This window comes from Lissotriton helveticus, chromosome 1_1 (assembly GCF_964261635.1).
Source record: "Lissotriton helveticus chromosome 1_1, aLisHel1.1, whole genome shotgun sequence".
Classification (NCBI taxonomy): domain Eukaryota; kingdom Metazoa; phylum Chordata; class Amphibia; order Caudata; family Salamandridae; genus Lissotriton; species Lissotriton helveticus.
This window is the reverse complement of record NC_136057.1, coordinates 865,767,545-865,785,354: the sequence shown is the minus strand read 5'-3', so window position 1 is coordinate 865,785,354 and position 17,810 is coordinate 865,767,545. Positions and strand designations below refer to the sequence as shown.

Genomic DNA, 17,810 nt, shown 5'->3' with positions numbered 1-17,810 from the left:
CGATGCAGATTGTGATGATGGTGTATTGTAGTCAGGGTTATCTGCAGCGATCCTAAGTTCTTTTTCCAGCTTGTTGGCTTTGTTAGTGAAAAAGGTAGAGAATTCTTCGTAACTTAGTTGCGTTTTAGTGACTTCTTGGGTAGATTTTGCCAGCTTGTTTGATTGTTGTTTTATAATCTCAAACATTTTCCGTGGTCTGTTTTTGGCGTTATCCAATTCTGTTCTGATAAATTCCTTTTTAGAGTTGATGATCTTTTTGTTATATTCATTTCTGATTTTTCTGAGGGATTTCAGCTCAGGGGATGATGGGTGATGTCTCCTTTTTCTTTCTGCGTGTCTCAGTTTTCTAAGCCTTAGGCACATCACCTGCCTCTTGCTGTATAGTTTGAACAGGAATGGAACCCCCCGAGGTGAGGTCATCTGCCATCTCAACATTCCTGGAACATTTTAGCATGGGTGCGGGGAAAAGGTCAGCTCGAGTGCAGTTCGACCTGTACGTGGTCAGTGGGACAGAGGTGAAATGGATGCTGTAGTTACAAAGATGGTGGGGCACATGGCAACTTAGCAGATTCAGGTTTCACAGTCCCTCCTTTTGCCATGGGCAACACCTCAGTCAATATCGATCCGCATAAGCTTATCTATAGCTTGTTGATACAGTATTTTACTATCTTTGGTCCATTAAGGTAGTGTTGTAGGTGGTGTACATCCGATAGCACAGATAGAACAGAGTGCGGGCCACAGTAGATGCACAGACAGCAGAAGAACAGGAGAGCTAGCGGAATCAGTAAGATTGTTATCATTTTCCAACCCCAGGAGACGGGCAGTTGCCAGAATCCAGAGCTCCAAGAAGAGGGAGTTTCAGTTTCTTTGATGGATTTCGGAGGCAATTCGGTGAAGCTTGGAGATAGCATCATATACTGACGGTGACGAATCAGGAATATACACACAACAGCTTGCGCCGATGATGCAGCAGGCTCCTCCCCTATCCGCTAAGATTATGTCTAGCACCATACGATTTTGGAGGGCAACCATGCGGGTGGCATCAAGTTCGTCAGAGTAGTTGTTCAGTACTCCTGCAGTCACATTAATTGTTGCTTCAAGGACTCTGGTTATTCTTCTGATTTGGAGGCTGTTGGACATAGGACCCCAGTACAGCAACAGACCTTTCATAGCATCATAGAACTGTTGAACTGTGGTGTCTGTCTGGTCCACATCTGGCAATTGTCTTCTTTGGCGGTGGTTCATTTTGTCTTTGTTGAAAGCAGTTGGTAAGAGGAAAGCAATGTAGCATGTACCACTCCAGTCGGGAGGTAACCACGTGTAAGCTTTGTTTCCACACACAAAATGCAATCCTGTGGGAAGGCGGAGATATGGGGTGAAATTGTCATAAGTCATTGTAGTATTGCATAGACTGACTCCTACAGGTGTTTTGTCCTCTGCCCTGTAGACATAATGTACCAGGCGTGACAGAAATGGCAATTGTTTTAGCTCGAATGGTAACAAAAGTGTAACCCCATGTACCTTGCATAGGGGTGGACATGATGGTACGCATTGGTGCTGAGTCAGAGGCATTACAGATGGTATCGTTGTGGGCATGGAATGTCCAAAGTACGGGCTGGAATGTGGTAAGGTTGCCAGCGTCGCCACGTGAGGGAAAAATGTTTGTCAGGTTGTACATCAGAGTGCAAGTAGAGGCAGACGAGGCAGGGAATACTAGGAACTGTACAGTGTGTTGAGTTGCATGAGGTAGAAGTCCACAAACATAACAGTCAGTTGCACCCGCAACTTGATTAAACTGGTGCAGCATTTGGATGAAAGTATTATTACTGAATTCAAAATGTCTGTTGAAGTGGGAATCAGGCCACAGAACATACGAATGTTCAGGAACTTCAGATGGTTGTGGGGTGTGAGGCAGGACAGTGTGATGGGCTGGAGCTGTTTCTTCAATAATCCAGAACACTAATCTGAACAGAACAGCTAACGTAGTCAGGACAATCAGTACTATTGTCCGGGTACTGTAAACTCTCATTCTAGCTTTCTTCAGCGTGGGGGTAGTACCACGGGTGCATGTGGCATCTGGATTCATACAGTTCCCGTGTTGTTGATTGTTTTCTTCATCGGGGGGAACATTGGCAGACCTGGATGATGGCCCTTGTTGGTAATCATTGTTCAAGGGGGTGTGTAGTCTTTTGTACTCATGAATAGGTCGGATTGTGACATATCCGGGTTTTGGGGATAATAGCCGCCGATAGTTAATGCTTCACTGACCAATATTTGCCCCGGTAACCCACTACTAGGGGTACCCAGGACCCTCAGTCAGGTTTTACTACAGCCCTGCACCAATGGACAACTGAGTCCTAACGGCCCTTGGAGCTGGGCTGGTTCTTCAGCTTAGCCTTGGATCAGAGGTAGTATCTGTCTGTTCCCTCATCACAAAGTTCTAGTTCTGGTTCAAAATCTGAGTCACAGTCTATTGGTCTGTTGTGGGTCAGAACTTCTTTGTGTACTTTCAAGTTGTCTTCAGTTATGGGATCCACTTTTCAGCAGTGGGAGGCAATCACCCAGGATTTCTTTCCCTCTACTCGCAAGGCCGTTCTGGTCCCCAGCAGCACCTGCAAGGAACCTTTCCAGCGGGGCTGTAGAGACTGGGTGCTTGCAAAGTTCTTCACCAGGACAAAGTCTCCGGGTTTGATATCATGGCCAGGGCCCTGAGAGATCTGTCTGTGACAGAGGCCCGGACCTGTTCATGGAGTAAAGACATTGTTTTAGTGACTTCATACAGATAATCAGTCAATACTTCCTGGGGAAGGTCAGTCAGGGATTTCGGAGATGGGGCATTCCAAATATTCATAGGTCTACCAAAAACTGTCTCGTAGGGCGTAAGGTATGACTTAGAATGTGGGACTGATCGTATAGACAGCAGAGCTAGAGGTAGAGCATTTACCCAATTCAATCCTGTCTCAGTTGCTATCTTAGCTAATTTCTCCTTCAGGATTCCATTATAACGTTCCACTAATCCTGCTGCCTGGGGGTGAAATGCAGCGTGGAATTTGTGTTTGTCCCCAGTCCCTCTAAGATATGTTTGACTGTCTGGCTGATAAAATGTGATCCTCGATCACTTTGCATCAATCTACAAAGACCATACCGGGGAAAGAATTCCTTCAGGAGTACTTTAGCTGTAGTAATGGCAGTATTATGCTTGGTGGAGTATGCTTCCACCCATTTACTGAATGCACATACCACCACCAAGACATACTTGTAGTTGTTAACTCTGTTCATTTGGGTATAATCCATCTGAAGTACTTCAAAAGGAGCAGAGGGCAGTGCAAATCCTGCTGTCGGAACCTTTGTTCCCTTTCCCACGTTGTATCTTAAACAGGTCAGACAGTGCTTGACAAATCGCTCAGCCAGGGGTCTCAATTTGGGATGGTCCCCTACTTCCTTGAGCATAGTATACATGGCTTGGGACCCAATGTGTGCAGGTAAGTGTGTCATTGAAAGTAAGGGAATAGCATATGCTGTTGGTAGTTTCCACCTAAGAGTATCCTGAGATCTCCAACATCCCTACTCATCATACCATCTGTTTTCCACTGTTCTTTTTCTTCTATGGCAGTGGATTCTTGTATGTCAATAATCCGTTGTCTGGCATCATGCCATTTCTCAGCTTGTGATTTTAGGACGTACATTGGTGCAGGTATTACTCCTAAGGCTGTGTTCCTGGCTGTGCTGTCGGCCAGAGCATTCCCCTGTCCTACTTCGTCAATAACTTTCTTGTGTGACGCGCATTTGATCACCACTAACTTAGCAAGGAGAGTGATGGCTTCCAAAAGGGTATTAACCAATTCACCATGTTGTATAGGCGTCCCATGAGAAGTGAGAAACCCTCTTTCTTTCCTTAGTAGTGCAAAATTGTGTACTACCCCAAAGGCATACTGACTGTCGGTGTAGAAGTTTACAGTCATGCCTGTACTGAGGATGCAAGCGCGCGTAAGTGCTGTTATCTCTGCCGCTTGGACTGATTTCTGTAATATTCTGGCAGTCTCAACTACTGTGAGTGCTGTTGTGACAGAATAGGATGCAGATGTGGTGCCATTCGGGAGTTTCAGGCAAGAAACATCTACCCACAGGTGGCCTTCTGCATCTGGTAAGGCCGTGTCTTTAAGGTCCACCCTTCCCTTGGTTTCTGCTTCTGTTTGGATTACGCAATCATGATGGGGTGGCTGAGTGAGGGGGTCGGTATCAGGTAGGGGTAAGAGTGTAGCGGGATTCAGAGTGGTACAGCGTTGAATAGTTATGTGCGCATTTCACAGGGTGAGTTCATATCCATACAGTCGGGCACTAGTACGGTGTTGGGTTTGGTTTTATTCAACGGCATGTGGTACCAGAACTGTTAATGGGGACCCTAGAACTATACCCTCTGTCTGGCGCACTGCCACAGCAGCCACTGCTACAGCACGCAGACATGTAGGCAAAGCTCGGGCAACTGGATCCAAAACAGCAGAAAAATAGGCACAGGGTCGTTTGTGTGTACCATGCATTTGACAGAGAAGTGAGAGGGCACAACCTGACCGTTCGTGTAAAAAGAGAAAAAAATGCTTTTTATAATCAGGTGTACCTAAGACTGGGGCTAAACACAGAGCCGTCGCAGGGTCATGAATGCTTCCGCATGCTGTGATGTCCAGGGAATAAGATCAGAAACATCTTTAGTCATCAGGGAAAGAAGTGGCTTGATAATGAGTGAAAAATTCTCGGGACCCACTGTCTACAGAAGGAGGTGAGACCTATTAGTGCTCTCACGTCTCTTTGGGTGGTTGAAGTAGGGAAGTTCAAAATAGTCTGAATCCTGTCTGGTGTAAGGGTGCGTCCCTCCTTAGACAACAGGTGACCTAAGTAAGTCACCTGTTTTCTACAATACTGCAATTTGTCTTTGGATACCTTGTAGCCATGTTCAGCAAGGAACTTGAGGATCAGTAATGATGACTGCCGAGCCAATTGGGTAGTATCTGCTGCTAACAAAATGTCATCTACATATTGAATAAGAGCCACTCCCTCTGGGAGATGGACCTGGTGAAGTTGTTTTTTCAATGCTTGGCTGTTAATGCTCGGTCTTTCTGTATAGCCCTGAGCGGCGTGACAGAATCTAGACGATCTGTTCATTAAGGTGAAGCCAAAAAGAAAACGTGAGTCTTCATGAATGGGGATGGAAAAGAATGCATTTTTTAAATTGATTACTGTAAAGGCTTTATCTGTAGGTAGAATCATGGTGAGGATAGTAGTTATGTCTGAAACTACCGGAAATTGTCGTACTACTATCTTATTAATGGCCCGTAAGTCAATCACAAATCTGTACACCTTTTGGTGTGTAGCCGATTGTTTTAAAACCGGCAAAATGGGGCTGTTGCAGACGTTGGAAGGAACCTGTTCCACCACGCCAGCCTGAATGAGGTCTGTTACAATTTTTTGTAGTGTGAGCTCTCCCTCTTTAGATATTTTATACTGTGGTAATCTAGACAAGTGTGCACCTTCCCTGACAGTGATGTGAACTGGTGGCATCTGGATAGTACCAACATCAGTATAAGAAGTTGCCCATAAGGTGTTTGGGAGGGTAGCTAAATCTTCCTGAATGTCGGGAAGTTGGAATAGCTGTACAGACAGTTGGCACGGGGAAACATTGTCATACAGAATGACTCTAACATTATCCGGGGAACATCTGATAGTGGCACGGTAACGTTTTAACAGATCCAATCCCATGAGATTCTCAGGACAATATGGTGATAGCAAGAATGTTACAGAAGTGTTAGCACCGTTGATAGAGAATGGCGTAGGTTTGGAAAGGGGGTTCACGGAGGGCTTACCATCGAACCCAGTCGATGTAATTAGTTTGCCGGATGGAGGAGCCCTCGGAATCAGTGGGTGGTCAAGGTGCTGCTGGAAGCTCCTTTATCCACAAGGAAACATCCTTTAGCGCCAGCCACCGATGCTATAACATAGGCTCCCTGTTGATCTACAGGTACCTCCACTGATTCCTTCCCCCATCCTTGACCTCCCTAGGCTGACCAATATACTGAGCTCATCTCAGTATCGTCATCGGCATAATCCTGAAGGGTAGCCTGGCGTTCTGAATTATTAGCAAACCTGTTGCCTCTATATTGATATTGGAGTCGGGAGGGGGTGTTGAACTGTTGCGGTTGCGTTTTGCCTGTGGCAATGTTATCAGCTAATATCGGGCAATCCTTCTTCCCATGTCCCGGTTTCTTGCAATAGGCACAAATATCAGTAGACTGGGGACCAGATCGATATGATTGCTGGTTCTGTACTGGAGTGTTTTGTGTTTTCGGGGTGAACCTGGCATTTTGCTGACGGACATTATTTGTGCTGCGAGGGTCATTACAGGTACTGGCTTAGCAACACTTGTTCTTTTAATTTCTTCTTTTTAGTCTCCTTTTCCTTCTTTTTAGTCTCCTTTTCTTCTTTGCGTTTTTATACTAAGCCTCGTAATATTTTGCCATTGTCAATATAGTGGCGGGCATTGCCGCTGGCCAGCTACTTTCACTGGCCATAAGCCTGTTCCCCACTGCTGGTAAGAGCCCTTTAACAAAAGTCTGAATAAGCAGGTGGCGACCAGTTTCAGTCGCGACATCCTGGCCACTGAAATCGGTATATGCCTTTCCTAGTCTAGTAAAATAATCAGAGACTGATTCACCAGTACACTGTTTGCAAGCATTGAGAAGGGTCCAATCTACCTTTCTCTCTGGAGCGAGAGTTTTTAGTTTGGCTAACAGTCTTTTCGGCAGTGCTAATATATCTTCATGTGGTTTTTCACCAGGTTTTCTCTCTTTTTCCATTGTTTCCAGGTCTTCCTATGTACCTTGGAAAGCTGCCTGATCGTTAACATATCTGAGCGGTTTCCAAAGCTCAGCTGGCAATATAAGGCCAAAAAATTGAGTGATGTCAATTAGGGTCAAGGTATAAGTGTTCAGTATCTGCTGGACACTCTCATAGAATCCCATAGGATTCTTTCTGATGTCAGGTATATCTTTTTGTAACTGTAACATCTCAGCCTTTGCCCAAGGAGTATATACAAAGCTAAACATTAATCTGGAACAGGCATTCGGGTCATCTGATTTATTCAGAACTGTCCCAGTACCCCGCGGAGGGACATAGATGGAGGCAGCCTCTTTGACTGGCATATGAACAATACTCTCTGTATGACTATTGTAATGCAGAGTATTTTTTATCATTGCTAGTAATGCATCTCTGTCATTTTCTGTAGATTCACCATTGTACAAGCGCCTATATATTTTCCAGAAATCAAACGGTACTTCCACCCTTTGGTCCTCCTGTTTGGCCATAAGGTGGTAAGCCATTCTATCTAAAAAAAAAATAGCTATTTCTTGTTGAATGTACCTGGCCCTCTGCTGCGGAGTGGATGTCTGAAGGGGAGGCACAGTCTGCAATTAGTTTGTAAGCTATGCGATCTATTTTTTTTTTTCCTCGTCCCTGAGTCTAGGAGAATGTGACATTTTATACTCGCCCGGGTCGGAATCATAACTGCTGTCTGAATCTCTAACCTCCTTAGCATGGGTGCAGGGAAAAGGTCAGCTCGAGTGCAGGTCGACCTGTAAGTGGTCAGTGGGACAGAGGTGAAATGGACGCTGTAGTTACAAAAATGGCAGGGCACAAGGCAACTTAGCAGATTCAGGTTTCACAGAACATAATGACAAAACATGAAATATCATGGACCATTTGGTCCTGTGAGTCAGCAATATTGACTGCAGGTGCTCCTACTCCAGTAAAAAGTTTTGATATTGCTGGGAGGGTATGGGGTTTCGATCTCCGATGGTACCTTGATGCAACTCCCTGTTGGGTAAGCAGTGAGGAATTCGAGTGACGGTCCAGGGACCTGGTTTGAAAAGCAGCCAAAATATACCAACAGGATGGCTGGCTTTTACTAACACGTGGTCATCCACTAGTAACCCCCTGTGTCTGACGTGTCTTTATCTGCTGGCAGGGGCATTTTGGCGGGTAATGTGAGATTGTTTCGCCCACTACCCAGCCAACACAGAGTTGACTCTGGGCTTGCTCGGTGGTCACATGAGGGGTCAGACAGTATTCTCTCAGAAACAAATAGATGGCTCCCTCTGTGTTTTGTGGGGATGCTTCGGCTGTTAGGATTATCATTGATAGGGTCCTCAGGAAATGTCCAGTCTCACCGTAGGCTTGGGGCCATCAAGGAATCTGTGGTATCTGGTTCTTCCTCATGGGCCCAGTGCTGGTGGCTTAGTGGAATGTAGGCACTGGAACCTTACTATGTAAACAAGGGGTTTAGAATGTATGGGGATGAAATACTGACAGTTTGTACAGGACGTGGCTGGGCTGTGGATGGGATCTTCTCCAGAGAATAAACTACAACCTGCACCTCTAACTACTTGAAATCCTGCTTGTTTCTTGCTGCGATTACTACAGAAGCCTTTTATGATGTTTTGTGCAATGGAACCGGAATAAGTCTGACACTTCCTTCCCATTGAAAATAGGCCCATTGACATTGTGTAGCTTTTGGATGAGGCCATGAGTTGCCATTATCTTCTCGAACATCAGTATGACTTCTGTGGTTGCTGTTGATGATACAGTTTCTACCGCCGGATATTTTGAGTAGTTAATTATGAGGATCTGCCCTCACCTGGTGCCATGGGGCACTGGGATATCTTCAGTAACGATGAGAGCTGGCAGCTCTGGGCTACCTGTCATTTGGCACAACTCATAGGCCCTTCTTCTAGTTACTTCAATATGTTCATCTAGTCTTGGGAATCATACCCCGCAGCAGGTTCTTTGTTTTTACCATCCCTTGATGTGAGCTGTGGGCCAATTGCACTACTCACTAAGTCAAACTTCTTCTTGGGATTACTAGGAGTGCACCTTGCTTCAGGCATCCATCCTCTGTGACGGGGAGTTTGTGACGAACACGATACAATGATTTTAGCACTTGCCGGGCTTCTTCCGTTCTCTGGGTCCCAAAGCCATGAGGACTTTCCGAGTCCCTGGATGTGACCACTGCTGCGGTGAGCTGAAGACAGTCACCGATTTTTAAGGCCTCGATAATATCTGACAGGGACAATAATAGTGGCTGATATAGGCCCAGGACTATTTGCACATATTCCTCAGTCTCCTGTGTAGCCTCCTCCTCTTCGCATGTGATTTTTTAAGCACATTTCAACAGGTAGTCCACAGGGTTTTTGTTACTTGCTTATATTCTATTGTGAAATAGTACTCTTGGAGGTACAATATCCATTTTTGTATCCATGGGTGTGGTTTGGAGATCGACCATCGAAACAGTGGAATGAGGGCATATGGTTGGTGGGTACAGTAAAATGGTGTCCAGACAAAGAGGTGGCAAAGTATGAACCCCCAGTAAATAGCTGTAGCCTATTTTCCAATGTGTGAATACCTCTGTTCAGTAAGCCTGAGTGCACAGCTTGCATAATCCATGAGACTCATTACCCACAAGCTTGTCTTTGTAATAGTAATACACCGATTCCTCTGGGGCTGGCGTCTAGGGAGAGTTCTGAGACCTTCTTTAGGTGAAAGTACACCAGTGTGGTGTCCTGGGATAAAGCTTGCTTGGTTTGTTGAAGTGCTTTCTCCTGTTTGAGTCCCCAAATCCATGGTGTGGACGTTTTTGTGAATTGTTGTAGTGGCGCTTGTTGGAAATGGCCTTTTTGCAGGGTTATTCCCAAGTTTTTTTTGCTTCTTCCTCCTATTTTTCCTTACCTTTATTTGTTGACTTTAGGACTCTGGGCACTTTACCACCTCTGATCAGTGCTAAAGTGCCTAAAGTGCTCTCTGAGGAAATTGTAATTATGATTGTCAGCCATGATTGGCATTTTCATTTACTGGTAAGTCCCTTGTGAAGTGCACTGAGTGTGCCAGGGCTTGTAACTCAAATGCTACTAGTGGGATTGCGAGGACCTGGCGTGGCAGTTCGGGCTGGACTGTTCCCATGAGGCACAAGGTCAAGACTGATTTGCATATGGCTGGGTTCAAACTGGTATGGCATGGTGAGCAAAAAAACGATGGATTTAGGCCCAGATTTCTGTACTGAGGTGAGTGTATGACATTGTTCTGCATTCTGTCCATCACCTGTTGTTATTGCACTAGTGGGATTGCAGCACTGTGTGTGCCACTTACATGAGTAGTCCTGTAAATCTGTCTCAGGCCTACAACTTTAATGTCTGCGCACGCTGTTTGGAACTGTCATGTTGACCTGGCAAGTGCACCCACTTGCTTGACCCTGACCTTCCCTTTTCTTACATAAAAAAACACCCCTTAGGCAGGCCCATGGTACCACCATAATCAGGGTGCAGTGCATGGAAAAGGTAGGACATATACTGGTGTGTTTTACATGTCCTAATAGTGAAATGCCGCCCGTTTCATTTTTCACCATTGAAAGGCTATCTGTCCCATAGGCTAACATGGGAATTGCTTTGTAACATCTTACAAGTATAACTTTCCATTGGGACAAGATAGAGAAATAAAGTGTAGGCTCTCTGAATTTAGAATTTACAAACACATATTTTGGTAAAGATGGTTTTCACACAGTGTGTTTAAAAGTGTGATTTTTAGAAAGGAGGCATTTTCTTGTTTAACCATTCTGCGTGCCTCTAATGGTTTGTGTATTGACTGTCAAATTTTTGACTGACAGGAGCTGGGGATGTGCATTCACTGTAGACAGCCACAAGGGGGTGTTGAGGTGTGTCCTCCCTTTCCTGTGTGACTTGTAGCTGGGCTGAATAGACCTTGGCTGCATTTAGAGTAGTGGAAGGAGTTTTCACTAGCACCTGAATCTGCAGTGTCTCCTCCGCACAATGCTGTCTCCATCTTCTGTAGTGAAGCTGGGCAAGAGAGGGCAGAACTGGTTTGGACTGGGCTCAGAGACTTTTTCCACAAAGAAAGCAGAGAGAGAATGGGGAATAAGTAATCGACCTTTAACCCCAGCAAATTAGATCACTTCTGGACACAAAGGAGAAGTGCTGGTGAGATGTAAGGAGGAGTACTGCCCCTTTGCTCTGTTGGTTTTCTGGGTTGGCCTTCAGTTGATGCTTCTGCCAAAGAGAGGACAAAGACTGGAACTTTGCTGCGAACCTGCTTGAAGAAGAATCTCAAAGGGCTTTTGTGTGCTGGCCTCCTATTATGAAGTCTCAGGGACACAAAGACGACACCTGCAACCCACTGACCAGCACCTGCACTCCGCTGTGGACTCCTGTGTTCAAAAGTGTACCAATTCCATTTCTTGGGCTCTGAGAATTGTGTGGTTGGTGCTGCAAATCAAGAAAAACAACTCTGATGCTGTCATCGATGCCACCAGTGACTCCAGGACTTGCACCGAGGCTGGGGCCACTGCTCATAAAGTGCATACTCCACTGCCAGGGTGCACCGCAGCTCTGACGCCTGTAGTTATCAGCCTTTCCAACGCCAGTGCTTGTACCGACGCCTTCACAGCCAGCACCTTCATCCTGTTATCGTTTAGCTGATAACCAATTAGGGTGAATTCATGAACTCTTCGACATCACATTGCCACACCGGAACTGATGATTCTCTGCTGACTCAGCCTATCTTCCTCTGTCCTGGATTCGATGCCTTGCCTCCTCACAGATTCGATTCCTCATCTACCCTTTGGCAACCGGGAACTGACCTCGCCTCTGCACCAACGCCTCATCTCCTTTACGCCGTGCATCTACTGACTTTGTTTCCATGGTACTATTGTTTGGAGGTCCGTGTGACTCCGTGCCCGATGCCGCACACATCACGGTAGGCGGTGTACTTTGGATTTTGGACTGTCACAACATCTTAATAGCCCCAGGTGGAGCTATGGTTTCTAAAAATGCTATTTTTGAAGTAACTGTTCGAAAAGTGATATTTTGATACATATGTTGGATTTTTGTCGTTTTGGTCTTGTTTGGTCCACATAAAAAAAAAACGTGTTTTTCTAAACTTGTCTGGTGTCCATTTGAGGTGTTTTCACTCTGTTTCTGTGTGCTTGGGTACAAATACTGTACACATTGCCTTTGGGATAAGCCTGTCTGCTCGTGCCAAGCTACCAAGGGGGTGAGCAAGGGTTATCTAAAGTGTGTGATCCCCTTACCCTGACTAGAAGCAAGGGTCCCTACTTGGACAAAGGTGCATACCTCTGTCAATTAGATACCCCTATTTCTAAAAGTGCATTCATGGAGGTCAGCCTCTGAATGAATCTTCTCCAGTTAGTAACCATTTCTAGGAAGGTTTTGACTGCTGATGTCGTGCTGTGGTGGATCATATGCCCCTAACCAATGTTGGGTTGTGCATGGCTCCTAGTGCAGAGAACCTGTATCTGAAGAATCTGATGTCTAGTTTCATGAAATCACACATCCCTCTGTGGAGCATTAGACCACTGCCTAGAAGATGGCCCTTAACTGTGTTGGATGTTCTGTCAGAGCGGTAGCATGTTCTAAGATATTGTCACTGAGGTTTAGGACTCAACTTAGGCCAGTCGGCACTTCATGGATGATATCCCGGAAGACTTTGATGGAGCTGACGATGCTGAAGTTGAGGCATTTGTACTACCGGAGCCTTACATGGGTCGGGAAGATAGTGTCATTGCGTGACTCAGGTTAGTGGTATCTGGTGGTACTCAGACCGCAGGTCCTTCTTGGAGAACCAGCCTGGCCCAGTGACTTCATTCATGATCTTGTCCACTCTAGGGCTCAAATGTCGCTATCTCTTTATTGCTAGGTTTGGTATGCACATGTAAATGCAAATTCAGATCACCCTGGTTGTTTTGACTTCTGGGCTATTGCAATGGGGGACGTCCAGGGCATGGGTCTGTTAACCTTTTCAAGGATGTTGGAGTCTTCCAAATGTTTTTGTTCTTGCCCCGCTTTTGTGTTGAGATGGAAAGCAATGTGGTGGTGGCGTAGAACAAGTGGTTGTATTGATTGGTTGATATGGAGGCACACCATTTTCCCTCTGAGACACTTTATGCCTGGAAACAGCCATGCAAACTCTTTTTCCATGTGCTTCTTCCCCTGTTGTGTGAATGCTGATGGCAAAACACACTAGGGAGAGTTCTTCTGCTGTGTGGGCGCTTAACAGCAGGCTGCTTCCTGCTTTCATGATTGATATTTTGGTACAAGTGGACTCTTCTTGGTGGCTGATGTCCGTCATCAAAACTTGTGCCAGGGGAAGAGGTTTTGAGCATCCTAGCATCAAGATGTCTTACAGACAGGGACTTTCCTGGGTCTTGCAGGATCTGTTCTCTCAGTTTCGCGGAGGCACAGCATTGTATGAATTGTGCTCAAATGCCATCCTCTTCATCTGGGAGGGTGCACGTGATGGCCAGCTCACAGAGGTGAGTGTAGCACAAATCCACTGACTTGTCAATGTTTTGGAGGGCCTGTCATATGTGGAAACTCCTGTCTTCAGGGGTGGCAAGCAGCTGAAATGGGCTATGAGGGCTGTTTTCAAGGTGAATGGTGGGTCTGCTGCTGTGATGTTCTTGGGCAGTTTTTACATCAAAATAATTCTCCAGTCTCTACACCCACGTTTTCCATCTGGCTGCTTGTCTGGGTGGTTGCCCAGTGAGATCAAAGGGGTCAATTGCGGATAAGGAGGCCTTGACACAGAGGTGTCTTGCAGATGCACATCAAAATATGATGCTATAGTTACTGAGATATAAGGATCAGCACTGTTCAGTATGAGCATCGTGAAACAAAACAGCACCCTTGCACAGGAACAGTGATGTGCCGCAGGGAGAGCAGCTAAACTTGCAGCTTGTCCATGGTCAGTATTAGAGCACAGTCATGGTCTGTGGTTGTTTATAGCAAGGACTTCAAGTCCTTCTTACCAGCTCTTCCCATACGAGAGGCAGGTTTACTCACTACAATAAAAATACTTTTCTCTTCATTTTTTGTAGGTTTTTTATATAGCACTCCTTTCAAATCGCTATTTCCATGAGTTTAGAATTTCTCCTGCCTCTAATTAATATATTAAGCCAATATGCAACTATTATTCTCAGTCTATGTTTGCTCCAACCTCCATCAACCCTCCTCCACTTCATTTATGGTTGTTGCAACAACAACAAAAATCCCATGGTTTCCTTAGAGAGTATGCAAGGGCTGTGTGCCATCGGATACTAACCCAGAACTCTGAGGTTCCGCAGCACCCTAAGTCTCACCTCCTTGGAAATAAATAGTACTGTTCAACGACATACACCAGGGTTGACTGAACTTTATATATTCGTGAATTTGTATACAGCGTGGACATGGCCCAAAGCTATCAGATCGCTTAAAAATAATACAGATTTCATGTCGAGAGACACAAAGTTACAAACAGTTGTTAGTTACGATCTTTAGAACTATCTTTTTAGTAACTTCGGCTGGCGAATAGTTTCAATAAACAACCGCTCAAGAGGCTCTCAAGACTCGTCTGATTTTGCCCTGAGACTCTGGACAGGGGGTGGGGACTCCATAGACGGAACTGGGTGCATAATCAAGGGGTGCTTAGAAGTGAGTGAAATCCTGTTAAGAAAGCAGTAGGGAGGCCAGCTCTGCGTGTGAGAAAGGGGCGGGCGGCACTCCCCAGGCTGAGGCGACGAAGTTGGAAAGAGGATGGGCCACTGAATAGACTGCACAGGCTGGGGAGCTGAGGAAATCACGGCAGAGAGAGCAGGGGGCGGGTGGAAGGCTAGGGCGGGCCTGAAGGAAAGGGGCGGAGAGAGGGAAAGTTGGAGGAGCGCGGAGGCCCCTGCACATTGTTCTTAGTCCGAAGTTTTCTGACTGCAGGGTTTGGGCCGTATTCTCCAAGAAGTGACTTTTTTTTGCATTACGATTCAATTCGGGCTTTAAGCGGCCCTTGTGCCTGAGCCCCCTTATCGGAATCGGAGATCGGGGCTGCCTAGGGCGTGCTCCGCTCTCACTCGGGCTGAGGAGGGACTCGCAGCCCGGGTCCGTCCCTGGAGTGGAGCCTAGTGCCTGCACAGCTTGGATCGGAGCAGGGACCTTGTCATCAGCCGGGGCCGTGGTCGTCTTGGAGGAGCTCGGAGAATTCTCCCCTTCGGGACCTCTCGGAGGGGCTGCGAGGGTCGGCCCGCTCGGAGCGGAGCTCCCTCTGCCTTGTCCCGTGGGAGGGACCCGTACGTGCAGGAGGCTCGGGAGCACAGGAGCCCCCGGGATCTCACCCGCCGGCAGCGATGTGGCTCTGTCCAGAGGGGCAGCGGCGGCTGCTGGGAGTCCCGTGGCCCGGCCTGCACCTCTGGCTGTTGGCGGTGCTGCTGTGCGGGACACGCGGTCGCGCCTGCCCGGCCTCATGCCGCTGCTTCGGGGACCTGGTGGACTGCAGTCGGAGGAGGTTAGCCCAAGTACCCGACGGACTGCCTGGATGGACCGTGCAGCTGTGAGTATCTTGGGGCTGTCATTGCACTGTCTTTTAGTATTTCGAGAATGACCCGGGACCGCTGTACCCGATGTTGGTGCGTACCTAGGAGTACAACTTTAACTGCATTGATGGGCTAGCGGGCAGCTGTGAGTATGGCGGGACCATTGCGTGAGGTGTTGTCTTATGGGGCGAGGGCTCCTGTCGTCAAGGTCCGGGGATGTTCGTTTTGAGTATCGAAGGTGTGTGGACTGGACAGGTACGTCTTTTCGATGGCAGTTGCATGAAAGAGGCAGGCTTACGGCCTTGTGAGTATCCGAGGTGAGACTGGGGCTGTTGGAAGTATGTGAGAACCAGATGCGAGTCTCGGAGTAGCCTAGGGAGCTGCGAGGCGGCATGGTTTGGGAAAGTCCAGGGGTTCGGACGCGCCCTAGGAAAGGCCTTGTTGGAGTCTTGAGTATGCCTGTGGGTTTATATGTGGTACATGGACGGAAAAGTGAGGGGGTACCACCCACCTGTATCTTATGTATGGGTGGCATAACCCAAGTGTCAGACGTGTGTTGCATACTTCAACTGCCCTCTCGGGTCAGTTGACACACATCTCCGTGTGTTAGCGCCATAACCCCCTTGTCACTTTTGTGTGTGTAGAAGTGACATGGTACTGCGGCTCATACCATTCTATATTATTAGATGGGTATAGTGGAGCTCAAATGGTAGTTTATTTCTGACCTTATTTGACATTATTGTGATTATTTGCACCTTTAATTGCTTGCAGCTACATCTTATTTGGTGGCTTGGTTGGAAGGAACTCTGCAGCTTGCTATTATGGAGTATGTTGTAACCACGAGATGATTGAAATTATGTTTTTTTCCAGAGAGGCGGTTTTAATATCGGGGAAATTGGTCCCCCATAAAAAAGTAAAACTTTTGTGATGGGACTGGCTGGCAGCAGCAGAGCCATCCATGATTGTGTTAGGACTGGGCTGCTGCAACACCCCCAACGCGGTCATATAGTTACAAAGACGTGCGTGCAGACCGAAAAACTCAAACTTGGGCCCATACCTGGCGCAGAGACAGGACAGAATAGTAAAAGCAAAGTTAACGCTAAGAAGGCGTAGCAGACCCCTGCCACGGGGGAGAGTGCGGGTGGGATGATCATACCAAGGCAGTGAGCACATTCCGGAGGCAGAGCGCCAGGCCCACCTGTTCCACTCGCAGCCCATTGCTCAGACAGGATATGACGTGGCCCTTAAGTATGTCCACTGGGTGGGCATAAGTGGATCCTCCACTCCTGATGTGAATCCACCAAGGTGGCCTCGGACTTGCTCCATAACATTGAATTGAGTCCAGTGGGCATGCGTGGGGCAAGCTTTGCACTCAGTTGTGCAGCACAGAAGCCCTGAACCCAGGATAGACTCGGGAAAAGGCAGAGTTGCACAACAGGTGTGCCCTCTATTGTGCTCCCACTTTGTAGCCATCAGAAGTAACCACAGGTATTCTATCTGCAGTGTAAGGTGCACTCTGACACACAGTGTCATTGCTCCTTACACCTTAAAATCATCCCCCAAAACCGTCCACGTTCGGCCTTATGCTTGCACAAGAAAGTTATACAGAGTTAGAATTCTGGCAACAAGCACACATGGAGAGCAATACACAAATTCTTGTTGTGTTTATTGGTGTAGATGCCCACACGGTGAAGTGGAGTGCTTCCGGCTGTGCCCATCGTAGCCCCGCCCCCTGACTGCACCACAGCCCGTGGTGTGCATCATTGTCTTGCGGTGCGAGTTCCTGAAACTGAGTGATTCTGGGGAACGGCCCTTCTATCCCAGTGAGATGGGGCCGGTGTCGGATTGTGTTGGGCGTCGGGGAGATAATCTCCTCTTTTCACCGTCTAAGGGTTCCTATTGTTCCACTAGAGATCCCAATCTGCAAAGCAACGACACCTTTCATGGTTGGCGCAGATATTAACACTTCCCGGCCGGGAAGATCATGACGACGATAACTGCCTCGCCTGGCCCCATACTTCCAAGACTAAACTCCATTCTCAAGGGAGTTTATGCCGGCTTTAAAATTACATCTTTCAAGGCCCTCCTCTCGCTGGCTCCGCAACTGCACATTTGTGGCTTGCAGTGAACTAGCACCGCCAATCTTAAAACAAATTGCATTTAAACCGGCATTGTGCCATGTGATGGGATGTGCCTAGCACCAGCGCGGCCAAATGTGTGTGAGAAATAAATGTAATAAAAAGTGCAGGTCGAGAGAAACCACCCAGAGTGACCGGAAACTCTTGGAATGTTAGGATTTTGTTTTTACAAGTTGTTTTGATCTCGAGAGGGAGTGCAGCTGTTGGTGAGCCGAGCACAACTCCACTTTGCAACTTAATTGCACGTTTCTACTCAAGTTTTATTT

The 17,810-nt window shown here is 47.0% G+C and overlaps 1 protein-coding gene and 1 pseudogene across 1 annotated transcript in view; one reads left to right on the top strand and one right to left on the bottom strand.

Annotated features, from left to right (window-relative positions):
• Positions 1-858: 858 nt before the first annotated feature.
• Positions 859-3,459, bottom strand: LOC144763077 (uncharacterized; annotated as a pseudogene).
• Positions 3,460-14,741: 11,282 nt separating this feature from the next.
• LRIG3 (leucine rich repeats and immunoglobulin like domains 3) overlaps positions 14,742-17,810 on the top strand; it is a 73,785-nt gene continuing 70,716 nt past the window's right edge. The window contains exon 1 of the mRNA XM_078675535.1: positions 14,742-15,423. Coding sequence (XP_078531661.1) covers positions 15,221-15,423 — 203 coding nt within the window. The 5' untranslated portion in view covers positions 14,742-15,220. The remainder of the gene's footprint in view (positions 15,424-17,810) is intronic.